The sequence below is a fragment of the Poecilia latipinna genome, unplaced genomic scaffold (assembly GCF_001443285.1).
Source record: "Poecilia latipinna isolate Pla-1442-1.1 unplaced genomic scaffold, P_latipinna-1.0 Scaffold1089, whole genome shotgun sequence".
Classification (NCBI taxonomy): Eukaryota; Metazoa; Chordata; class Actinopteri; order Cyprinodontiformes; family Poeciliidae; genus Poecilia; species Poecilia latipinna.
This window is the reverse complement of record NW_015113705.1, coordinates 92,400-119,109: the sequence shown is the minus strand read 5'-3', so window position 1 is coordinate 119,109 and position 26,710 is coordinate 92,400. Positions and strand designations below refer to the sequence as shown.

At 39.2% G+C, this 26,710-nt stretch overlaps 1 protein-coding gene across 2 annotated transcripts in view; it reads right to left on the bottom strand.

Moving 5' to 3' along the window:
- Nucleotides 1-24,284, bottom strand: part of LOC106959512 (polypeptide N-acetylgalactosaminyltransferase 10-like) — a 69,440-nt gene extending 45,156 nt beyond the window's left edge. The window contains exons 1-3 of one of the 2 annotated variants that reach the window (XM_015052132.1): nucleotides 24,012-24,284; nucleotides 10,410-10,506; nucleotides 7,888-8,026 (exon numbers count right to left, since the gene is read on the bottom strand). In XM_015052132.1, the coding sequence (XP_014907618.1) occupies nucleotides 7,888-8,026; nucleotides 10,410-10,506; nucleotides 24,012-24,176 (401 nt within the window). In that variant the 5' untranslated portion in view covers nucleotides 24,177-24,284. The remainder of the gene's footprint in view (nucleotides 1-7,887; nucleotides 8,027-10,409; nucleotides 10,507-24,011) is intronic. The other variant, XM_015052131.1, reaches the window with a different exon arrangement.
- Nucleotides 24,285-26,710: the final 2,426 nt, after the last annotated feature.

Here is a 26,710-nt window from a genome sequence, read left to right as displayed (position 1 = left end):
TTTATTAACATCAGTTCTAAAATGTGAACATTCTGTAAAAACTTAAACAGATGCAGTAATTGGTAACACTTTATTTGAAGGGGGGTGAATAAGACTGACATGACACCATCATAAACATGACATAACACCTGTCATGAACATGAATAAGCCTTCATGAATAGTTATAACTGTTGTCATAAAGCGTCATTCGGTAAATTATGACACTTTTAATGCAAAGTTGACATTATTCAAAATGTGTTTGTTATGACAACTTGACATTAACCAAGAAATCATTACTGATATAAATTTGTTATAAAAGTATTACTGATTGCACTTTAAAAATTAGGTATCTTTATGTTATTAAAGGTAAAGTTTAAACAGTAATGATTTCTTGGTTAATGTTAAGTTGTCATAACAAAGACATTTTGAATAATGTCAACTTTGTATTAAAAGTGTCATAATTTACCGAATGACGCTTTATGACAACAGTCATAAATATTCATGAAGGCTTATTCATGTTCATGACATGTGATATGTCATGTTTATGAAAGTGTCATTACAGTCTTATTCACCCCCCTTCAAATAAAGTGTTACCCAGTAATTAAATAGAGACGACAACAATTAGCAAACCAAAGGCCTTCTGAGTGCTGCACAAAAAGAGCTTAGTGATGCCGCAAACGTATTACGACACAGACAGCTTCAATTTCATTACTAGCAGCATGTACAGAGGTTATCAGCCCCAACATGTGCTCCAAACGATGAGAGACAGCGATCTCCTCATAAATTACCCCAGCAGGTGGCTCAACCCCTGCAGAGGCGTTAATCACGGGAGGTGAGTTATGTCCCTCCAGAGAAAGTGTCTAGTGAGCTGTGTCAGTCGATAAATACAGGTGTTGAATATCAGCCAGCATGTTCATTCACATACAAACACTAAGATCTGCAGTGATGGACAGCTCACTGGGTGGTTTGCTTTAACAAACCTCATCCAATTCCACGGGGAGACGGAGGTAACAGTTAGCGAGTGTGCTTCCAGTAAAAATCATCAGTTTGCAGAACTCAGATGTGCCAGGTACAGGTTTGTGTCTGATTGCCTCTGAGTCACCAACAATGAGCTAATCGCAGCGAAGCAGACGGCACCCGCAGGGCAAGCCAGGTGAGATACGGATGTGTGAAAGGTGCAAGGCGACAGCAGATGTTTTTATTTAAAACGTGTTCGGTTTTTAGAATGCCATCAGAGCAGCGATAAAACAGAACTGTGGTCGCTACGTCTGATACGGAAAAAGGAAAATTTTGCATGGTTGTCAGTGAGAATTCATGTTTGTTCAAGTAATTATAAATAATGCGGTCCTTATCAGTTGACGAAGCAGGTAGTGACAGGAAGGAGCAAACTCAGGCTGAAAACAGGCAGGTCAGCAAAGGATGCTAAAGATGTTCATTTGAAAAGCACAACTAAAAACAAAGAGAGGTGTTCATGGAGTAAATGACTTACATCTGGCCAGCACAGTTACTAATAATGCTGCAGGGTGTCAGTTTTTATAGGGGGCGAGAAAATAAACAGGGGAATGGACCAGATTGTGTCTCTGCAGCAAAACTGAAGACAACTTAGAGATTATCTATGCATTAGCTTTTTTTGTTTCTCTGGAGCATTCAAGTGTTTGTCAACATACCAATGCAGACAAATATCAGCAATGAACCAGCAAATGTTGTTTCCCATCAATTTGCTAAAAGGTCATTGCTATTTTTAAACCTTCATTCTTTAGAGAGAGAGATTGCTACCAACAGGAAAACATTTAAGATACCAGCCAAATCTTCTCCTAGCAAAGTCATCCAAGACCAAACTTCACAATGCTGAGAGAACTGACAGAAAACCCGAAAGCTCAATCTTAGTCTCTCTCAGGATGATAAATGTTAAAGCTCAAAACAGAAAATGAAAAAAACAGTTAACAAATCTGGCTTGTTTGGACAGATTACATGGTTCACATGGCAATATTTCAGATTTGTTGGTTAATTTTCAAAACTTGAGAGACCATACACAATGATAAAAAATCCATAGATATTACTGGTTTGGTTGTGTGCAGTCAAACTACAAAAGCATCACTCTCAAAACAGATTTCACTCAAGAACATTTAGATGTTATATGGGAAATCTCTCAAAACCTCTAGATATCAAACGTGACTTCGGAGTAAACAAACATGGCAGGCGAGGAAGAAGCAGTGGAGATTTTTAACAAAGAAAAAAAAAAAAAAATCCTTTGATGTCCACCAGACATCCTGGTGAACCGTGGCAGTTATTTTATATTTTCTGTTTTGGATTCCCCTCCGTGTTTCCATCTTCTCGCTTTCTGATTAGCTTCAACATTCAACAGGCTGTGTAATCGTTTGTCCTCAGAGAACTTACAGGCCAAGATACCAGGCCAGGACTTGGAGGTCGCAGCATTCTTTCTAGACTAGATCGCTCTTATAAAACACACACAGAATGAACATCTTCTAAGATAATCTTTAGAGATATCACAGTAATTGGAGCGTCGGAAGGACAAAATCAGGTCAAAAATCAGCAAAATATCCTGCTGTGTGAACCAAACATTAGTAGAGGTGCGTGGTTCAGACTTGAGGCAACACTGTTTCTGAGCAAACAACAAATACAAATACATCTGATGTATTGCAGTTTGTGCAACCTCCAATGTATAAAATGAAGATCATTTGAGCATACATTTCCATGGCAACCACTGCCAATTTGAACGTAATTTGCTGGAAGCTCACCTTCTCTTCATGCATCCAAACACATCACTCTTCCCCCTTCAGAACATGCGGGAATTTATGAAGTGCACAGATTGTTTGCCAGGTGAGCTGAGGGGGGTGGCGACACCGTTCAAGTGTTACAGAGTTTTCCATGTCGGAGATGTTTGATTAATAGAGAGACGACTTGTTTATAAAGGAAAACAGCTCTAAATCAAGGAGAGGCGATGAAAAACAGATGTTTTAGCACAAAGTCTGCTCCTCTCCATCAAAACAGTTCAGGTTTAATGGATGCTACAGTTTACCTGAAAACCTGACAAAAAGAGGATGGACCGTAAAATCACTGCCTATGTCAAAGAGAGAATAATTTGATCATATGTAATTTGCTCAGCTGTGTAATACAGCGATTATTCTAAATACACTGTGCTGTTTTTTGGCAGATCGTAAGAGTTTATTTGAAACAGTTGTCATGACTTATGATGCTCTAATACATGGTATTTATCTAAGCTCCCTGGCACAATCTATACTATTTACTTTAAACTTAAAAAGTGATACTTTCATTTCTGCCTATAGTCATCAGGCTATACAACGTCCAACTCTGAAAGACATTAAACTTAAACTTTCATGCACATACTTGTTTTTTATTTCATTTTATTTATTGAATTTATTTAATATTTTGGTCATATTTAAATTACTTGTAATTTTACACATTATAAATATTGTGATACTAATGATAATATTTATATTTACTAGTATTTGGCACTTTAGAAGTATTTGACACTCAAGAAATTTCCCCTTGAGGATCAATAATAATTTCTGAAACCGCTGCAGGTAGGCACCAGCACCCACCGCAACTTGGCTCAAATACCCACTAAGACACTGTGTAAAGAGTGTTCAGCAGGTAATTTGGGGATTATGCTATTTTAGAATCTATATTAGATCAGAGATTTATATTTGTCTTAAAGGTGACCTGTTAAGCTTCCCTGAACAGGTTTAGATACATATATGGGATATACAAAACATGTTAAGATTTTTTTTTGTCTAAAATCATTATTAGAAAATGAGATTTTAGACTGCACAGTTGTGCCTGTTTGCAGCTTGTTTCAGAAGTAGCTCCTTTAAGGCATCTTGTCGCTTTAAAGTCAAATAAGCTGCTGCTGGCCACTCCTCCAACTCCATTTTTACACTTATATGTGAAAATGGCTGCAAACAGATGTGCAATTATTCAACAGAACATCTTCGAAAAGCAGCAGTGGAGCCTCCTGCACAACCAACAAGAATGCAGCAAGTTTCAGGACAGTAAGTTGACAACAGAACATTAGTCTTTTCCAACAGCCATTGTACAATGGTAAACCCAGTTGACCAAGCATGCTGGAGCTCAGTTTGGGTTGCTAGGAGATGGGCTGGGCTTTACTGAGGTTGGAAGGTGACATTACATTACCGTGGTTTTTAAAACAGGCTCAGTTTCCAAACACCAAAATACATGTACTTCATGTCTCTTATTTTTTTAAGCATTTCAGCTATTTTTAGAAGCAGTAGAGACAGTACAAAAATGTGCTAATGTGAATCTGGCAAAATATGTCCCCTTTAAAACCTGTTGTTTTTTGTTTGTTTTTTTGCATATATGTGTGCCAGTTTATAATTGAGCATCCAAACTGCTGCTTGCTTAACTTAACTTATAAACTACAGCGTCTGCTGTTGGAGTATGTGGAGAAACAAAAGCAAATTTGGTTGCTTTAGTCCTGCTCTTGGAAGACAAGTTAGAGACTGCCTTACCTTTTACACCTGCACGAATTAACATTGTGTATTACGATATATATGAACTTTAGGCCACATCATCCAGTCCAAGAATTGAAAGTTTAGGTTTTGTCTCTGGATGTGATCTTGAAAATCTGTAACTTGTTGCAGGAGATGAGAAGATAATTCTGGAAGGCCAATTTGGAACAAAAATACCTTCAAGTTGTGTTCAGTATTTGTTTTCAATGCTGCAGCAGTAATGAAAACAACTGTTGTAACAGATTGCATTTTCATTAGCAACAAAAACACATCATTCAGCTATATCTTGATCTGTCTGAGTTGCAGCTTTGATTTTCTTTTTTTAGTGTATCTGTCAGCACTAACATGGAGCTGATAGCGAAAATTCAAGCTGGAAGACTCCGCCCCCTCCGTTCGCCCATCAGCGTCATGCTCATCTCCGACCTCAGCGCTGGTCCTCACCCGGCGCGTCCAATCATCAATCAAGCTCTGCATAAAAGGATCCACACCCAAGCCGTCAGCCGGTTCCAAGCTGCATTCAATCCGTTCATCTGCACGCTTTGTCCCTTTCTTTTTCCCCTAAGACGCTCCTCGGATGCAAGACATTTTTCTCCCGGCCCCAGCCCGATCATTTGAAGCAGCTTCTCCCGCCTATTTCTCACCTGCCTGGGGTCTCACTTACTCCACGATCCACCTCTGAAAAACACCATAATAAGCCCTCCGGTCAACTTGTGACAACATCTTTGTCCGTTTTAAACATTCCCTTTGCATTATTACGCATCTCTTCTCTGCCTGCTGTTCCCCCAGTGCCAGACGAGCACTGCGCAATTCTCTGGTGGTGGTTGGTCAACCTCGTGCAAAGCGCATGGTCTTATCCTGTCAATGTTACGCATATCTTTCCCCTCTGTCTTTAACACCCTTATTTTCAGATTTCATTCCAAACTGTAACCCCTCAGCTGGCCTTCATGCTCCAACCTGGATCCACGCCATCCCTGTAACCCCTCAGGTGGCCTTCATCCTCCAGCGTGGCTCCGCGCCATCCCTGTAAACCCTCAGCTGCCCTTGATCCTCCAGCCTGGCTCCACGCCATCCCTGTAACCCCTCAGCTGGCCTTCATCCTCCAGCCTGGCTCCGTGCCATCCCTGTAAACCCTCAGCTGGCCTTCATCCACTAGCCTGGCTCCACGCCATCCCTGTAACCCCTCAGCTGGCCTTCATCCTCCAACCTGGCTCTGCGCCATCCCTGTAAACCCTCAGCTGGCCTTCATCCTCCAGTGTGGCTCCGCGCCATCCCTGTAAACCCTCAGCTGGCCTTCATTCACCTGCCCGGCTCCGCGCCGCCCCCGTAATCCCTCAGCTGGCCTTCATCCTCCAGCCTGGCTCCACACCATCCCTGTAAACCCTGAGCTGGCCTTCATCCTCCAGCGTGGCTCCGCGCCATCCCTGTAATCCCTCAGCTGGCCTTCATCCTCCAGCCTGGCTCCACACCATCCTTGTAACCCCTCAGCTGGCCTTCATCCTCCAATCTGGCTCCGTGCCATCACAGTAACCACTCAGCTTGCCTTCATCTTCCAGCCTGGCTCTGCGCCATCCCTGTATTCCCTCAGTTGGCCCATGTCCCAGCTTTTCTCTCTGTCTATCCAGCGAGGCTCCTCTCCAGCCTGCACCTATCCTCCAGCCTTTCTTCAGGCTATTCTGTATCCCTTCAGCCCGTACTCTCCACCTGCCCGGCTCCACGCCATCTAGTATCCCTTCTGCTGGCCTTCATTCACCTGCCCGGCTCAATGCTGTCCCAGTAGCCCCTAAGCTGATCTCATTCACAAGCCTGGCTCCGCGCCATCACAATAACCACTAAGCTGTCCTGCATCCTCCTGCCTGGTTTCATTCTAGCTGCGTATCCCTCAGCTGGCCCCTATTCACCAGACTGGCATCATGTCGTTATGGTATATCACTGCTGGCCTTCTTCCACCAGCTAAGTTTCCCCGTGTCATCTGTCACCTCAGATCGATTCCTCCTATCAGTGCCTCACCTTTTCTCGTGAACAGCATCCCTATTGGCTGACCACTTATACCGTATGCCTTTTCTTTCCTCTCAGCATTCTTCTCCTCCTGTCCCTCAAGTCAACTCACAGGTTTATGGTCCCACTATTGCCTTCTCTCACCTTAGGGCCTCGGCCCCAGCCTCGGCCACCTTTTGGGGGTGAGAGCATCTCTAATCAGCGTCGGGGATGTTCACCCGAGATTACAGCTCAAATCTTCCGCCGGGGCCCAAGCGCCAAAGAACTGTTATTCATTTCCATAGAACTGTTATTCATTTTGTCATTAAATCTTTAATCGTTCATTTCTACGTCTGAGTTTTTCCAGCCTATGTCCCAGCGTTGCCTGCTCCTACAGCCTGCCCATGTCGTAGCCTTTCTCTCATTGTTGGTCCATGTCTCAGTTGTTCTTCCCTCATACTTTTCAGCGTGGCTCCCTTACAGCAGGCACCTATCCTCCAGCCTTTCTCCAGGCAATTGTGTGTCCCCTAAACTGATCCCAATCTCATGCCTGGCTCCGCGCCTTTAACTATCCTTCACTCTCTTGCCTGTATTATTTCAGCCCTTTCTCTTAGCAGGCCTTCATTCTTCAGATGGGCATCATGATATCATGAAAACCCCTCTATCAATCAAATTTGATTCCTCCTACCAGCTTCTCACCTTCTAGACTTCTGCACTCCTTTGGCTGACTACCTGTACTGTATTTTTCTCTCTGCATCCTCAAGTCAGCTCCCAAGTTGTAGGTCTCACTTTTCCTCAAGCCTCGGCCCCGGCCTCAGCCCTTTTTTGGGGGGAGAGCATCCCTAATCAGATATCGGGATGTTCATCGAGTTCACATCAAATCTCAGCTCAAATCAGCTCCCGGGCTCCAAGCACCAAAGAACTGTTATTCATCCCTGTCATTAAACCTTTTAATTGTTCCTTTTTCTCTGTCTGAGTCTTTCCAGATTAAAATATTATTGTAGGGGAGCTCAGGTCAAGAAAACTCTGCTTTCATGAATACAAATTAAAAAAATAAAAAAAAAAACAGTGATATGGAAGCAGCTATAGTTGCTTTCAGATGAAAGCTGATGTGAGGTGAACTGTCAGAGAAAAGGCCTTACAAGAAAAACTGAAAATTGGGCTACAGCAGCATTCAAAGACAGAAGGTTCACACAAGAGTCTAGATAAATTCATCTTTGTGATGGAAACATTTTTAGTTATTTTATCTACGCATAAACACATTACCAAACGTCCTCCAGATGAGTGCTGTCATTATAAAGGTGAACCTGTCAGAAACATCATTAGAATGGGAACAAAAGACAAACGGAAAGCATTTCAGTAATTCAGTTACTTTGATGCACACCCACTCATACTCTTCGCGTTTTATTGATAAGACACTCACTTTTCGTGGCGGATGTCAGGCAGGGAGCGGTTCAGAGAGATCCGGTTGCTGACATAAATGTTGAAGCCGTTTTCCCGGTAGGCCTGGTCGACCCGGTCAGTTTCTGTCAGAGGAAACGGCTTCCCTTGCTCACCGTTACCTGCAGAACACATTTTCAGCTTTAAATTTTCATAATTTTCCATTATGATAATTTTCCATGAAATTCTTTTTTTTTACTTTTGCCCCTTTTGACCCTTATAGTGCATCAGAATAACCATATTCCTCAGGATTGTATTTGTTCTTTTCAGTATGTTGCTCTTATACAAAATATTTTATTTTAGATCCCTTTACATTTTCTTTATTAGAAGTCTAATTGGTCTACATTTTAATTTTAAGAAGTAAGATTTTGTGATTTTTTTTTCCCGTTGAAATTGTCTGAGTCATTATCAGTTCACAAAGCAAAGAAATTCACTCTTAATGTGAAGCAAATTAACTCTGACATATGAATCATTTGAGTGAAGTAAGTTTCCTAAACCACAGCTCTGTCCTTTTTACTGTTCAACTGCTTAAGATTTTAGTTAAATCTGACTTATGTATTCTTCATTTTTAAGTTCACACTTCCCAATATATCGTGGTGTGAAATGACTCAGAAAAGCCATCAACAAAACTCTTCACAAAGTCTGCAGAATGATTTATCGGGCTTCAAATACAGTATGTAAAAAATGAGTAAAAGGGAATATCTGTGTTTTGTTTTTTGTTTTTTTTAAGTATACATAATTTGTTTAACCTGAAAACATTGTTATTGTTCTGGTGTTTAGTAAGTCTGCATGGTGATATACAGTTTGTTGTATTTTAAATTAATCCAAAAGATCCAAACTGTGGTAAAGTACAATACTGGAAAGTACTGTAACAAACACAAACCAAACTTGACATCTTTTTAACTGTTTTTCTCAAAGTCCTGTGAAGTCTGAACTCAAGTTATAATTCTGGTATTTTAAGGACTTCACTGAAAACAATAATGCAAATGAGTAAGATTTTAAAATTGTTCATTGTAAATCATATGATACTAATACTTGCAGCAGGTAATGCAGCCGTATGTTACAACGGGGTAAAACAATATGTAGTGTTTACTGTAAATAGAAACAACAGTAGAACAACAAAGCTTGTGTAAAAACATGATGTCTCACTTTAACATAAAACCATACATTTGAGTCTGGTGTATTTTTGGTTAAAACATGTCTGTTCTTTATTCAGTGAAGTTTTTTTTTTGTTTGTTTTTTTGTTTTTTTTTTCAAAATGCAGAGATTTGGAAATTTTACTAAAAAAAGATTTGGAAAAATTCATAAGAATATTACTCAAGTAAAAATGAAATGTACAATGTAGTAACACTACAATTATGTTTTTTTTTTTTAAGTTACTCAAGTTATTATCCACTTCTGGTTCCAACCTGTGTTTCTTAGTTTTACAAAATTCTGAAAAAAAGTAATATTTAGTCATTATTTAATTTTTAAAGCAATTTCTAGTCAAAATAACAGCCATTTATGATGAAAAGCTATTATATTTTAGAACTATTTTCTATTCTATTCTATTTGTGAATATGTATACAGTGGATCCTCTGTAATCAAGAGGATTAGCATCACAGCAGCCTGCAAATATCTTGATTGATACCTCCAGTAGTTGAGATATAAATATTGCAACTACCTATTTGAATAGTTATGAACTCCAAATATTCCTTACCACAGAAGGCAACTTTCTGAGTCTTCTTTATGTCCTTTTTTGGAGCTACAGCCAATCAGTGCGCAGGAAAATGAAAGATGTTCTATTTCAGCTTCCCAAACTGCATTTTCTTTTGAACATAATAAAACTGTGAATAGGAACATTTTCTATGAATAATTTGGAGCTGTTTACTGAACCGAGAATTATTCTTGAACTTGGCAGGAATTACAGAATAAGATACTTGAATTTTTTGTTCAAAGTTGCATCTCTTGAGTTTTAGACGTTCCCCTGTTTTGACATAACATTAAAATGTTTTAATTTTTTCCTCAGCTACTTGCATATCTCTGTAGGAGCCTGCTGATTACACTTATTTTTTTCTTCAAATTAGATGTATTCAAACTGGAAAATATCAAAAACATGAAAAATTTTCCCCTAGCAGAATTGGCTAATTTTTCTACATCTGCCTTTTGTCAAATTTCCGAGTACTGACTTATTGAAAAGAAGCACTGTACGATCTTTTAGTCTTGGACCTTTCCCTTCAAAAGTCCAGGTAATTTTCCATCCAAAGTTTCTCTCAAAACTACACAAAAGCCAATTAAATCCTTTCACTTGTTTCTAACTCAACGCCAGGGGCAGAATCAATGCTTATTGTGAAGATTAAGTGTGTTTAATTATGAACTCAGGGCGCTACAAGCCATATTGATTCATGCAGGTTATGTGGTAGAAAATCCACTTGGAGGAAATTATGGAAAGAAGTCAGGGAAAAAATAGAAAAGCAGTGAATGTCTGTGTGGCCTGAACAGATTCAGCAATGAGTTTGGCCCTACCGATCCGAGCCGCATCTCTCCTTATTGCTTCATGGTCGTGCCAGTCGACTCGCCGCACACCGTCAACTCCTACCTGAACCACCTTCTGGCTGAGCCCCTAAAGGAGCAGAAACAAGAACAAAGAAACACCAAAATATAGACTGAAATGAATAAATTATTTCAGGTTACATTATCTGTTTCAGATGTTGAAAAGTTCTTTGAACAAAACAGGCACATCTGCAGACACACTTTCAATCCTCATCAGCTTTCTTTTCTGGCTGCCATCCAGAACCCTCCATTATTTTTTTTTGTTACTGACAGCTGTGGATTTACACAAAGGAAAGGCAAAGAATTCCTGCTCTTTATTTGTTTGACACACAGCAAAATGACATTCACTCTCATCTCTGTGGTGAACACACTCATCACCACGAGCCATTATTCTCCGCCGTGCATTAAAATGCACAAGCAGCCGTTTATGAAATTCTCTCCCGCCTGCTTTAGAAATGACTTTCGGTGGCTCGAGATGTTATAGGATCACAGCACAATGGTAAATTAATTAGCTCCATGGGAGGACGCAATTAGAGGAACGTTGTTAATACAAGAAACACGGCTGACTGTGTGGAATACTGTTAACCGGGCTGCTGGCTGATAGCGTTGCACAGTCAAACAAACGGCGCTGGCGAGCCGTGGGACTGTGTAAAGTGTCTGCAGCAGCTGTTCTGCAATTTTTCTCTGTTTGCTTCTGTTCTGCCTCACAATGGCTTCAGGAGAAAGACCAATCAGTGAAGGAGGGAGACACTCCATAGAACAATAAATCATTTAGTCAGTGGTGCGTTCCACATTTTATGAAAACATTTTATACTCAGGAGAAATTATATATTCACTGAGAGATGGTTGTTGATGATTGTGCAAATTGATCAATTGTAGATTCATTCATCACAAAATGCTCTAACACAAAAAAGAATAGGAACCAGAATATACTTTATTGATCCCCAAGGAAAAACTACTTCTTTTTTTTTTAACAACCTACTCTCATTCAGTAGTGACATCGGCAACCAACCAGGGCGACAACTCATTGGGGATGGCAAGCCAAACCAAACCCTATTATTGCACAAGTAGAATATCTTCATGGCCATTAACTATGAAATAGTCCATCTGAAATTGCTCAAGCAAATCTAATTCTTAGGCTTTATTATTAGTCATTGCTTTGTTGTTTACCTTCAAAGAAAAGCATACAGGCATTATTGCTTTCTATCAAAACAGTTTTTCAAATGGAGTGTTGCTTAGAGTACCACTGCTAAAAGAGAAGTTTTCAGGATCATCATAATCTTTGGGGTGAAAGGTCAGCTCCAGTCAAAGAGAGCCCAGCAGGCTCCAGAACTGCTTCATCCCGAGCCCACCCGCTACATAACTGTGTAGCGGACTCAGAGCTTTGCACAGCTTTGGGTGCGAGAGCCTCTCTACACACAGAGAGACAAAGAATTTTAGAAAAGCCAGTTCTGTTTAAGAAAAACATCAAGGGCAGTCAAACCTAAATAGGTGAGAACAAGCACAAAGTTATTTTCTCTGAAAGAATCCTCTCTCTGATTGCTTGTGTCTCATCCAAGAGAGGCCGATTTACCAATTCTGGTCAAGAGCAACTCCTTGAATGAGGAGAGCGATCAAAATTTCCTGAGAGAGGAACTTCTTCCAACATCCCCTAATCATTGGGTATTGAGCTGTGTATCTCCAAGCATGGTGGCCCAACGTGTAACAAAGCTCCAACACTGATCAACTCCATGCCGGGTCTTTATTGTTAACAAAATCAACACCTTTAGAGAAAGTGCAGTATTCTGTAAGTATTTAAGTAACAAAATCAAAACCCATTAAGTTGTGCACATAAGTCTCCACTGAGGTATAATCCAAAAAGCAAGTGAGAGAAAATTAAATGTCACCACAACATGCAGTCAAACATGTTCCCACTAAGTTACACCACCTGTCTATGATGCTGCTATTATGCAACCTCCCTCTGGTGCCACATTGACTCAGTAATGTCAACCTTAAAAAATGTTTTCAAAGCACAATTCTAACAATATTCAACAAATCCATCCATCTATCAATCCATCCATCCATCCATCCATCCATCCATCCATCCATCCATCCATCCATCCATCCATCCATCCATCCATCCATCCATCCATCCATCCATCCATCCATTTTCTTTACACCCTTGTCCCTTAGTGGGGTCGGGAGGTGCCGGCCTATCTCCTGCTAATGTTCCGGGCGAGAGGCGGGGTACACCTGGACAGGTCGCCAGTCTGTCGCAGATATTCAACAAATGTAGAAATCAAATCAACACCTTAAGCTTGATTTTGTTTCATAAACATTTTTAAATCTTTTAGAAGCAGCTCAGGGTAAAACTAGAGGACTGCGAGAAATCTGCAGCAATAGCTCTGCTGAAAGAGACAGAAGGGAATGATGCATGGACCAAAGCGTCAGTCCATCCATTCATTTAATGAAAAGAAAGAAGAAAAAAAAACATCAAGGACATCAATGCTTGCCTGGACTAGAGAAGAGATGGTCCAAGCTAAAAATGTTTTAAGTTGACTGCCTGTCCCATGTTTCTCATTTTGAGAAATACAAACTGTCACAAGAAAATGAAATGCACAAATTCTTTAACTGCAAGATAAACTTCTGAGTAGACCCATCTGAACCTTTATTCAGTTTTATGCCTTTGAAATAATTGAAAAGACAGATTGTGTTCACAGCCAAGGACATTTTCAAAAATTCTTGTCACTGGACAATCCCAGTGGAAGTTAATATTTCAACAAAACAATCAAAATGAGCAGCTTTTCTGTGACATTTGAGAATAAACGTTCCCTTCTTTATGTCTGGCCTGCACCACATTCCTAACAAACTAGGGACATTTTGGGACCCAATGAAGCATTTTGGTTGTTAAATTTCTTGTTTTCCTTTTGCAAACTAGTCTTAAGGTGTGAAGCTGCTGTTGGTCGATTTTTGTAAAGCTGACACAGATTTTGCTAATTCAGATGAGTCAGTTCTCTTTTTCAAATTTGTGCTTTTGAAACTGGAGTAGTCCTCTGATATCTCTTCTGAACTGCAACAATGCGGCCATTATAGCAAAAGAAATTAGCTTTGCCAAGGGCACTGATCCAGCGCCACATCATCTCAGAAGCTTGGTGCATTGAGTACTTGCTGACAACAATGTTTTATTGATTAAGATTTTCAAAATTATCTTTTTTTTCTTTCCAAGTAGTATAGTAATTCTTGTTTCTGTTTGGTCTGAGGCATCGTAAATAACAGCAGTCTCTCCTAACTTTAGTTCTCTTCCCATATAATTCCTAATGTTTTTTTATTCATATAACTTTCATCCAGAAGCCAAAGAAATCAGCGTTTCACACTTCTTTAAAGAACTGAGCTAAAAACATCACCTGCAATAGGAACTGCCTTTGTAAAAAAAAAAAGAAAGAAAAAAAAAACAAGATTACAACAACTCAAATGCAGGAAAGGATTTATATCAATAGATAAAGAAGACTTTCATTTTCCCTTTCTGCTGCTCCCCCTTGCTTCTCCAGCCTTGGTATTAGCAGGTCTTCCCAGGAGAACTCTCCATCTCATCATGGAGGTTTTTCTAGCCCAAAAGGGACAGTCTGGAGCAATAGAAAGTTTTCATGACAGTTGGAACAGAAAGAATATTGCTACTGCTTCCATATTTTTAAGAGCAACAGCAGCAGCCAGGTGCTACCATAAAAGCAGGATATTTTCCCTGGTTTTCCCTGGTGAAGGTCTGAAAACCTTCAGCATAGGGCGTAAAGAAGCAACACATTCTATCCTAAATCTCAACATTTATTACATGTTGAGCTGGTGCGGTTTGGTTTTACACTGCAGTGTGTCAAATGAACCAAACCCTTTGAAAAACGTTTTCCTTCCTTCACCTGTGGCGGTGCTGCACCAAGAACCACTGAAGGAAACAACATTGAAACTTCTGAAGAAGAAACTGAGCTCAACTTCCTTCTTTATAAAACGCAAACAAAAATACATGAGATTTTAATGGTTGTACGTTTTCTCTTTTGTCTTTGGCAAAAGTCATTCCTCCAACTACCGCTAGTCTTGCACATTTGTTTTGGTGGTATTAACCAATGTTGCCTTTTCTTGCTTCTGGGGGGGTTTCTGATCTGCCTGGCATTCAAATTGCAGCAGAGATGACTTTGACCGAACCATGACCTGGGTTTTTAGGCAGACCAGAATTCGACACCAATTGAAGCAAACCATACTGTCAAGAAAATGAACTGCAGTAAGATCAAAGTGGACTTAGTAAGGCTAGGGTGAATGCACCTTAAAGCACATCATCTTACAGAGAGAGAGATTATATAAAAGTGGAAAACATGAAGGACTGTGAAAAATCTTCCAGTGGACATCCCGGTAGATTTATCTTTAGTGCAGTGTTTAGAAAACAAGCAAAAAACAAAACAAAAAAAAAAACAATGAATCCAACAATGAATCCAGATCGACGTTAACATGGTAAATGTTACCGTTCAGGACAAAAGGATGGGACAACTGAAAGAGACAAACAATTATATTAAAAACACCTCTCTGGGAATTCTTATCTGCATAACTTACCGCTTTTCACCTTTTAGAGCAGATTCATCACTTCAAATGCAAGTGATGAAGTCGATCAATCTCCCAAATATATCACCAGTAGATCACTAAAAACCCAAAACTGAAAACTCGCTTTCTGCAAGAGAGACGACGACAACCTCAGACTTGTTGATCTAATCCTCATCCAGGAAACAAAGCAAACGTACTTACTTAAACTTTTTTTATTGTTCCACTGCCAGAACACAAAGACAGTTAGGAATTTATTTTAGATAAACTTTTTTTTGCTGCTTTCGGTGGGTCAAGTAGAGTGTGAGTCCATCTGTGTATTTTCCAAATGAATGGAAGTGATGCTACGCCAACACATTTGCTTCTAATTAAAATTTCAGCCACTGTGGATGTTTTATTCCACTGAGGCTTTCCGCTCCAACGAGACCTTGAGCAACAGAACACAGAGAATAAAAGACTATAGCTGATTCTGAAAGCTTCAGAGTAACTCTTATTTTTATACTGTTTTTTGCACAAGTCTCTATACTTTGCGCGAGTGGGCCGAGGCTGTGAAAAACAGCATGAGAGAAAAGATGCTGGTGATTAAAACAGAGAGTCTTTTTTTCCCCGTCTGGCCCAACGTACCCCCTCCACAGCCCCGCCTCTGTCACACATACAGTCACACAAGTGAGTAGCCAGCAGTTGTAGAGGACCTTGCAGAGAACAAACAGCCAAGGGAATATAACTCCCAGAAAAGCTGTCTTAATAACTCAACACTAATATGCAAGAAATGAAGCCGGACACCACATTAACCCAGCTTTCTGCTGGAACATCCATTTCTTTCCTACCACATAGACCCGTGTATTCACTTTATTTTACTTTTTTTTCCAGTTCCGCTGAATTCTGCTCTGTTCAGTTTAGATTTAAGATGAAGCTTAAAGCTGAAAGTTTTAAGGGTTATTAAATCATGGGCACATATATTGCCAAGTTTTCTCAATGCCAGCATAAAAACACCAATTTAATGGAGCACACCTCTGCAGTACGGTGAGAACAATAAATACTGTGCGCAAAGAGCTGGAACTTACACTTTTTAATATTTCCATAATACATTGAAAAATGTCATTTTTTCATTTTTGGACTTGTTTAGCTCCATTCCTCTCTTTACGGCTTCATAAATTAATTATAAACTCGTCTTTGTTTAAACCTTTGTTTTCTGAAATCAGTCTCAGTATGTAAAATTACGGAAGGAAAAATTGAATATTTTGTGTTTTAAAATTTCCACCTCAATCAGTGAGGGATCCTGGATTTATTCAAAAATATACGATTTTATATGGAATAAATTTTCCTGCCAACATAAAGTTGTTTTTCTTAATATACAATAAAGCTGCAGAACTGCTGCATTCACAAGTTTTTCCTAAGAAAAACTCATTTATGTTAATTAATGTTTTTGAAACTGCAAGATAGAAAAATATCAAATTTAAAGCTCCAATTAAAAGTACATTTTGAATATGTATTTACCCATAACGATTATCCACCAGTAACTTAAAAGGTCAAAATTTTCACTTTATTGGTTGTTGGAAGAGGAACCATCCAAATGTCAACTTCACAGCAACAGCACTCTGATAGGATAAAATGAGATACAAATTAACCTTTATTATGAGAAGTTACATTTAAAAGCAAATAACAATTGTAGCTAAACATGTAGAAATATTTATCAACTTTTAACTTTAGAAAAGATTCTGACTCAATAACCTTATAAATACAAATAAAAAAAAACTCTTCTTTGTCACTTTTAATATTAATGTCAAATAACTATAATTCGTGAGGCTTCCCAAAAGGAGAAAGAAAACATGTTCCCTGAGCCAGCCCTACCTGTCACACAGGAACAGATTTGAAAAGGTCTTCAGTGCCCAGAAATAAAAAGAACTCCCTGTACAATGAGTGGAAATGCCACGTTAACATCTACGATGGCACCTTTTCAGCAGAGACTTGCCACATTTTGCTTTGAGACCTTAACTTTTTTTCCCTTCCTTCTTCTGACGTGTTCCAGCTTAAAAGAGACATCTTTCTCCAGGGAAATACGAGAAGACGATGTGATCAGTGACAAATGGCAGCAACCCTCACAGGTCAAATTTGTCCTTTTTAAACTTTTTGCTGCACCACCTGACCAACTTTAACAAAGGAGGTTAAAATATTGAAAATTGTCCTTTTTATCTTTTGCTATGGTTAAATGAAATAATTTATGTAAATGCTATCACTTTTCTGCCTGTCTTTATATCTGTCTTGTCCTCGTTGTGATATAATACATTGTTATAGTACATTGTGAGCAAAACATTATACAGGCCATACTTCTCAATAACTGATAGATTACTTATGAACTGACATATATTGTTTCATTTGTAAGTGTACAAATGAAATTATATAAGGTCCAGAAAGAAACCTGCAAGCTTCATGAAAAAAATAAAAATAAAAAAACATAAGTTGCAAAATGTAGCAAGTTGGTTCTATGAAATAGGTCTTGGAAAATAACCTCCAACTTTTGAAAAAGATGTAGACTCTGCTAAGTCATGTAAATCTTCTCACAAGCTCTCAGGAAGTAATCATTTAGCTCCAGAAAGTTCTGTACTGTAATGTATATTTTCTGGAATGAACCCTGTAGGTTCTTGAAGGTAATCTGAAAGTTCTGTAATAAAACTGAGTTTTGAAAAGTTCTAAAAAGCAACTTGCAAATTAAATGGAGGATCTATTGCTATCCACATGTATTTTATCATTTGTGACTTGTTTTTTTTTTATTGTGACCATTGATAAATTTGATCAAATTGAATGTTTTGTTGTTGCAAAGCCTCAAACAAAGCAACTCTAATATCACGGTTCTACCATGGAAAGAGGTGGAATGTTTCCTCTGAGATTCTCCTCCTGACGTACGGTATCATTCATATAGCAGTAACGATTAGATAAATCACAGGTTCAACTGCAAAAATGAGAGCTTCACTCCAGTGTGTGGTGAAGATAGCCTAAAATCAAGCTCTTCTATAACTATTTACTTTCCAACCTTCATATTTGGTCAAGAATCATGGATCACGACGAACAGAACCAGAATTGAGCTCTGCCTTAGAGTTGAAGCGCTCCATCATCAGTAGCTTGGAGTACAAGTTCTGCTTCTCCACATCTAAAGGAATCAGCTGTGGTGGTTTGGGCATCTGACCAGGATCTCACTGGGAGGACAGCCCGGGGCAGACCCAGGTCTCATCAATGACAAGGTATCTACTTTAGCCTCTGAACACCTTAGATGGGTGCTTCTCAGCCCCGGTCCTCTGGGCTTCCATCTCTTACATGTTTTACATGTTTCCTTTCTGCCTGCAACACTTCTGCCTTTTGCAGCACTTGGTAGCAAGTTGGAGGTAGAGCAATCATTTGAATCAGGTGTGCTGGAGAAGAATCCATCTCAAACATGAAGGACTGTGGGCACCAAGGTCCAGGAGTGAGAAACATTGCCTTAGGTGTTAGAGCAGGAGAAGGATATGATGCCTGGCTGGATGGATGTAAAATAAGAAAACGACACAAGCTAAAGAAAGAAAGAGAGATGTCTACATTTTACCCTGCCTTGCTTGGCAGGGGGAAAAGAGCAAAGCCGTGCATTTGATAAAAAACAGATTTGAGCATTTGTTCTCTGCGGACCAACGATTTCGACCACCTTGGGTCAACACCACCTGTCTGTTTTCTTTTTTCCATGCTAAAAGTGAAAGCCTTCAGAAGGTTGGACTCAAGAGGAGATTTTTTTTTCCCTCCATCTTCTTCTTCTTTTCTGTTTTTCGTTAGATCATAGAACCCCAGGGAGACAATTACCTGCTTTTCCTGTTTTTATCTCACCTTCTGCTCCCTGCCTTCCTCCACTTTCCGACACTTCACAGACAAGTCAATTTGTGCTGGGAGCTGAGAGCATCCTTTTGCTTTGTCCAGGAATGCAAAAACTTGTGTGCACAAAAATACCCATTTCTACCTCAGTCCAGGGAATGAATCCACATCCTGTCTGAATGAGAGCAGCAGCTGCGACTCCAACATTAAATTTAGTCCTCATTTTTAGTTGAGGACTAAGAATGATGTTCATAAATTATAAATATCATAGTTTATATGACATTTACTCCAAATGATTTAGTATTTATTTCAAACTTATTTACCACAAAATCTGCAGAAACTATATTAGACGTAAATTATAAATTGCTGAAAAAATGTTAAAATATAAAGAGTGCCAAAGAAATAGTCGCTTAGTTCAACCATTGGTACTGATTGTTCTAGAATATTTTTTACTTGCCAACACCACTGGCAATAACTTTCTAGTCAGTTTTCATGATTCACTGCAACTGAGGTCTAAAACTTGGTTATTCATAAGACTTTTACTAAACTCTGTTTGACCACAATGACAAAAAACCAGCATGGATGGCTTGAGATGAGACTGTCAAAGATGGTGGTGGCAGCATCAGGTAAAGGGAATTCTTTCTTATCAGTGTCACTTGCACCCTGCATGAAATGGATTTAATATTGAAGAAGAGGACTGATGGAAGTTGGACTTGGTTTTATCATTTAAAAGTAGGAAACAATTCAATTCTCCCAAGGAGAAAGGCCAAATATCCAGTCACATTTACCCCAGAATGCTGTTGATAGCTTCAAATAGCATAAATATGGAATGCAACTTCCCGAGGGACATTTGAAAACACAAATTCTAAAGTTGGAACACCATTTGCAAGCTTATAAAACACCACAATCAGTAACATTTGGCTACTTTTTCTTTCCCTGTGATTTATGAACAGCAGGGAAGATCCTTTAAAAATTATGATCATAAGTTAAGTCATCCAGCTTGTTTTATCTAAACACACTCACATCAAAGCTAAATACAAATTCTGAAAGATGATATATGATGTTTTTAAATCTTTTGCTTTGAGGCCAAGCACAGCCTAACATTTCTGTGGGTTGTTTTCACAAGTTCTGAACCCTGAATATGCAGACCGAGTCACTTCAAGTTGACAAAACAGCTAACAAGTTGTGAAACACGTCCTATCTCTACAAGAATCGGAGCAACAGTCTGGCTGGCTGCGGAGCAGAACCTCTAAACTCAGCTCACAGCTGCACAAACCCGTCACAATGTGTGTAAACCCCACAAAGATTTCCATTCTCTTCCTAACTCCAGGCTGCAGAAGACCCTGCAGAGAAAAACAGTGCACTGTAAGGCCCATTATTTCCAAAAAGGAGCCATTATGCAGAATCCTGCTGAGCTGCAGAGTGGACAGAGGACCCAACACAGACTGCAACTTGTGAAAACTGAAACCTCTCTCCCAGAAAGTGATGGATTGAATCCTAACCTATCAGTTTCAGAAAACATGCAAAAACACAAAGCAAGTGGGAGGTTTTGATGCCTCTTATATGAAATAAGCAAGCTCAGATTGGGAGAAACTTTCACAGAAAAATTCTCTTTACCATCATCAGAGGGAACACCGCAAAGTTACAACCCGTTACTAAATCCATTAGACAGCTTAAAATAATTTTATTGTGTTACATTTTTTGTTATTTAGATTATCTTCTCTGACAGCCACATGTACAGTAAACAAGTATCCACTGAGTTGACTTGGCTGAAAGTCTGCACAAACAAATGCAACAAACACGTCGCTGGCTAAAACAAGCAGGATCTCAGTACTGGAGAGTATCAACACTGAATGATATCAAGGTTTACTGCTTATAAAAGATGGTTAGAGAGATGTAATAATCTAGAGCAGCGCCGCAGCCAATAAAAACACAAATAAAATGCACAAATGCCCTACAATTTTCATTTAGGACATATTTATTATTAAATCCCACTGCTAAACAGTTTTCATGTGCAGAAATGTGAAATATTACCTGAAACGTTGTGTGAAATAAGAGATGGTATGCAAAAAAACTGTCACATTTAATATGTTTAAAGTAAGAGATTCCTGTCAGAAGTTTCCTTTGACTCATCATGGGCATCATGTCGTATTTGGTTTGGATTTTTGTTCTTTTATTTATTTATTTATTTTTTTAAACCATTACTTTTCCAGGCTGAAATGACACGAAATACAAACATTTTAATTTAGGGTGAATTTTTATAATTGCATAATTAGACTAAAATATTCACATATCTTACAGTACATGAATTTTATTGCTTGTTAGCACAAATTCTACATCTAATCAATCACATGACAGCAACTGAGTACATTCAGGCGTCTAGAGGTCATGACCTGCTGAGCCTCAGAATGGAGAGGAAGAAGAGGATATAAGTGACTTTGAACATGACAGGGTTGTTAGTGCCAGAAGAACCAACACCGCCATGGTGGGAGTGTTTCAAACACTGTTGGTCTGTTGGGATTTTCAAACACAACCATCCCTCACCAGTCTCCAGAGACAAAGAAAATCAAGTGAGTAGCAGGTGTGTTGCCTGGAATGCCTTGTTGGTGTCAAAGGTCAGAGAAAAAAGGGAGTCTGGTTACAGATGACAGAAAGGCCACAGCAGCTTTTTAAACCAGTTTATGCAGAATATCTGCTGTTTTCAACGTATGTTTTGAATTTATGCCATAAGCAATTAAAGTGGTTCTGAGGGCAAAACGAGAGTCCAACATAACAATGTGTACCTAATAAAGTGCCCAGTACATTGATCCTTAAAAGTTCTAATTAAAGTTTATTTGATTTGGGTGGTTACCTGTACTTTCATAGAGCCATGCTGCACACCTAATTATCCATTTCCCTTATGATTAATTAAAGAACTGAATTGATATTAAAATGTAATTGATTGCACCCTGCCTCTCGCCCGGAACGTTAGCTGGAGAGGCACCAGCAACCCTCCTGACCCCACTAAGGGACAAGGGTGTTAGAAAATGGATGTAATTGATTGCAAAATGTGTCAAAATGTTGCTTTGGGCCGTTTTCTGTGTCCAAAGCTGTTGATTTGAGTTGAAATTCAAGAGTTCAAAATGTATCTCACCCCTTCACCGTTCCCCTCACTTTGTGCATATACAACAGCACCTCAGCACTATGCTGCCACCACCATGCTTGACAGAATGCCGAGATGTGAAAGTCTTAACTTGGGCCCTCCAAACATAACTATAAGCATGGAAAATTTACATCAAGCTTAAAGGTGCCAATAAAATACTTTCTAGAACTTTCATCATAACTATGTTAAAGATTTAGTAAGTATATAATCGATTAGATAACATCAAGATTCAATTCAAACTTCTGCCTCTAACTTGATTATTAGATTCTAAAATCCACAGGATGCCCAAGATGACTGGATGTTTATGATTGTGTTCTTTGTAGTAGAGATGTGAAGGGAGAAAATTGTTTATTCACCATTAGTCAAAGCTGAAAAGATCCTCGCTAATTCAAACTACTGCAATCTATATTCTGCAACAATTAGAACAAACCAGATTAAAAGTCCCATTTTAAGCAATTTTCTTTGTGAAAATAAATCTGAATCTTTTTTTAATTCTGCTTTATCCAACACATCAGTGAGTGTGTAAGTGAGCTCAGCAGTTTCAGCAGCAGCTGCAGAGAAAACCAGCTACAAATGTCTCTAACTAGACTGTATGTGGGAAAACCAGAATGGGATTACGGTACTGACTTTTATGTGCTTCAGTGAAGCAACAGGAGGCAGAGAAGCAGCTCCGATGGAAGGCAAGTCTTCCCAACATCATCCAAGCAGCCTGTCACTGACTTTTGTCCCACAATCAAAAACCTCCTCCATTAGTCTGATAAAACATTTCCCTCTTTGTCCTTTTCTCATCTTAAGCAAACAAAGCACAAATGAAATGAAGACTTGACATAATTTTATGGTTTATCGTAACAAAGAAGAAGCTGAGCTCTAAACAGACGTACTCAAGTTTTATTTTTACTTACGCAAAACAAAGATTGAAATCATGAAAACTGTTGGTTTATTTTGCTCTGTTCAGACTTTTTCTAACAGTATGTCTGGTTTGTTTTTACAGAGCATGTCTGATATTACATGCTGACAGTTGTGCAAAAGAAGATGCTGCAGATGGCATTTGACTGCAATAGTTAATGTATTTTTCATACTCTATGATCTGCTGAGCTGGTTATAATTAATAGCACATCTCTACCTGGACGTTTTAGAACTGATTTATGATGCATTTATTAAATATTGACATATTAATAGTTTTAGTCGAACCTCTTTTTAAGATCTGCTTTCAGTCTACAGACTTCAGTCGAGAAAGAAAAGAGGCATTATTGATTAGAACAAGCTTTTTTGAAGACAGCTGAGAGTGCTCACAATTTTAAAAGCATAAACATCTTTCTACTCCGGTTTCAAAAAACATTTGTCCGATTTTAAGTAAGTTTGCCTTCGTCTGGTTGTATTTCATTCCTATGGTGAAAGTTTATTTTTAGAGAGAATTCTAGCATTCAAATGGTTCTTATATTTCTGTATGACATATGACATTTTATTATATTTATCTACTAAAATTGTTGTGTATCAAGTTCAGTTTTTTATTCGTTCTTTTTTTTTATTCGTTTTTTTTTTTTTTTTTTTTTGCTGATTCCTCATTGTTAATGTGCTTGTTCCTTTGCTTTAACTTCTATAAAAGTGATTTGTGTTACATATAAATATATGCGAAATGGTAAACAGATTTGACTGATTGACATTATTATAGTTAGAAATGTTCAAGTTCGAACCCTGGGGGAAACCGGATCTAATCCCCTGTCTGGGTCTGAGAATCGTGCTTAAAATGAATGATGAGTGAAGTTGTGCTTTTATCATTTCTCAGTTTACAGAAGCAAATCCTGCTGAATATTCGTGTCTGGACATGCTGGTTCTTCTATGAAACTCATTGCGCTCTCCAACGTGCTGAAACTGTACCGACAACTTTCCAAAGTCCCAATTCTGCATTTCTTAGCTCTAGTCTTTCAGGTGCTCGGTTAAAAAATTCAGCTGTGGTTTCTATTTGCTTTCAGTCGCAGATGTGTGGATTTTCTCAGCCAGTTTGTTCTTATGGTTATTTTAACAGAAAACCGCCGCCTTACCTGAAGCAGCGCTGAGATTCGGCTCGGTCCGTCCGCTGAGCCCGCTGAGCCGCTGTCCAGCACGCGGTCCCGGTACAAAGACCATAGGCCGACGTTCGGGAAGAAAAGAGCCGCGGCGAGCAGCAGCCCGGTGACCTGCAGCAGCCTCTTCTCCTTCCGCCGCATGTCGCTCTCTCTGACCGGGGAGGAAGAACTAAACAAGCTGCCGGGATCCTGACGGAGCTCCGCTCCAGCCGGAGACAACTTTCACTCCGACTGACGGAGGAGCGGCTGCTCTAAAAGCTCCGTTAATATTATGAATGACGTCAGACCCGGATCAGACTTTCAAAGTAAAACACTGAAAGTGCTCATGATTTAAGTCAAAAACTTTATGTTTCGGCAGTAACAAACAAATCATTGAATGAATGGGTAAGTTTTAAAATTGTTATTATTATTAATAGTAGTATGTGATTAAGTTTATAATTATTAAGTCGGCACGTGGCGCAGTCCGTAGCACTGTTGCCTTGCAGCAAGAACTGCCCTGGGTTCAAATCTCAGCGTAGAGACTTCCTCCCACAGTCCAAAAACATGATTATTAGGTTGTTGGTCTCTGCAAATTGTGACCCTCCAAAGGTCACATTACTTCCATATTATGGAAGTAAAACAGTTTAAAGGGGCAATGATGTGTTTACCAGGCACATAGTGCCATTTCATAGCACAATCAAGTGTTACCTTCAGTCAGGGGTGCCTTAAGGGGGGGGAAGTTAGGACAATTCCAAGGCCCTCTGACCGACAGGGGGCCCTCCACAAAATAGTTTTGTTTTTGTTTTCTTCATAGAAATAGAAAAAAAATTGGGGCCTTACAAAATTAATAATATCGTGTTTTTTTAAATTATTTTTATCAGTAAAAAATAAATGTTACCACTCCCAGACCAAAATGCACACATTCAAATTTACATTGAACCCCCCCTTGAATCTGCATGAAATGGTTCCTTCATGCTTAGGTGACAGTGTTCAGACGGTGTATAAGAACAACTGTGGCAGTTACTATGCTGCCAAGAAAAATAATAAAGTTAGATTTTTAGAAGGAGAGAGAGAAAAAGACAAGACTGTCAATTTGTTCCCCAGTTTTTCTGCAAGAGAGGGGGGTTACTGTGTGAGATTATCAACCATTTAGGAAAGTTGGCTCTACAGACTTTGTCTCCATTTCACAAGCATTTAAAGAACGAAGGGAAAAAAATCTACCAACATATTCATATATTTAAGTACAAAAAGTACATATTTGTTAAGACTGTCAATATGTTGAGAGATTATCTGACAATAATTTCATCCTCTGCTTTCTCCCAGTGCTCTCTAGAAACAACCAATCAGAGGCATGAGGTGAGTTTTAGCGCTGTCAATCACCATCTTTAGCCGTCAGTAGTAGGTCAGGGAGGAGGTAGAGGAGATTCATCTTTTCACAGATTATCTGTCTCATAACAAACTGTCATGACAAGAAAGCAAGGCAGTTACATGCCTTTAAAATTGTGCCGCTTTTTATGGGTCAAATAGACTCAAGAAATTGTAACAGCAGGGGGGCCCGATTAAATTTTTTGTCATGGGGCCCAAGTTTCCTGGCGCCGCCCCTGGCTGTGGAATGCAGTGCTCTTTGTTTCAGTTGCAATATAAAGGTGACCCACAGACATGTGGATCCATCTTGGTTTGTGCTGAAACAGATTGGCGATGGACAGTTTTCAACTTTGAGGTCTCTGGTAAATCTGTCTGTGTTTGAACAGAGACCATTTTCTTCTTCTTGTCTTCTTGTGAGATTTTCTTCAACATGTTTTCTTGGTGTTTCAATTCAGCATTTAGCTGAAGATTGGTTTTGTGCATCTCATTTTGAAGTTTCATCAAATATTCCTGTACTGCATTATGTCCCAATTTAGACTCTTCAGATCTGGTTTCACACTTTGCTTTATTTGTTTGCCATTCTGAGGACTTGGGCAAATTAGCAATTTCTTCCAAGTCTTTAAACAGTCATATATTTTCGTAGAGGTGGAGCTGTGTCAAGCAGCACTCACAATTTTCCTCCAAGAAAGGTTTATTTTCAATTCCCTCAGGTAAACATGCTGTGGTTTTCCACAGTTCTTCAAAAAGAAAGTGTAAATGCTGTTGAAGGTGGACAATCAATCTAAGTGAAGTTTGTGGTTCTGTCGGACGAGGGTAAAGCAAAGGGATGGGAATTTGAGCATTGTTATGACTTTGATTTTTGCAGCCTGCAGCTTTGGAGGTTTGATTGTCAGGGACCTCAGGGACATTCTCTACCTGGACATTTTCTTGGGTTTGTTCATCATAGACATTGCGCACTTGAACATTCTTTGGGTTTGTTCGTCAGGGACATTTTATACTTGAACATTTATTTGGGTTTGTTCATCAGACAACTCTGGGACATTTTCCACCTGAATGTGTTCTGGTTCAGAGAAAGTTAGACACTGGATTGTTTTGTTCATGTTCTTAAATGTCAATGGCTCTTTCTCCCTCAGCTCATCGTCTTTCTCCGGTGTTTTAGACAAGGGTTCATTTTTAGTGACTAGTTGAGGAGTGGAGAAGACAGTTTCCTTGACCAGTGAAGCGTGCTGCAGTTCAGTAACTTCAACAGAAATCTTCTGATCAATGGGGACGCATAACTCCACCCAGGCCTGTAATGAAAGCTTCTTCCTCTCAGGTGGCTGTGCCTAAAA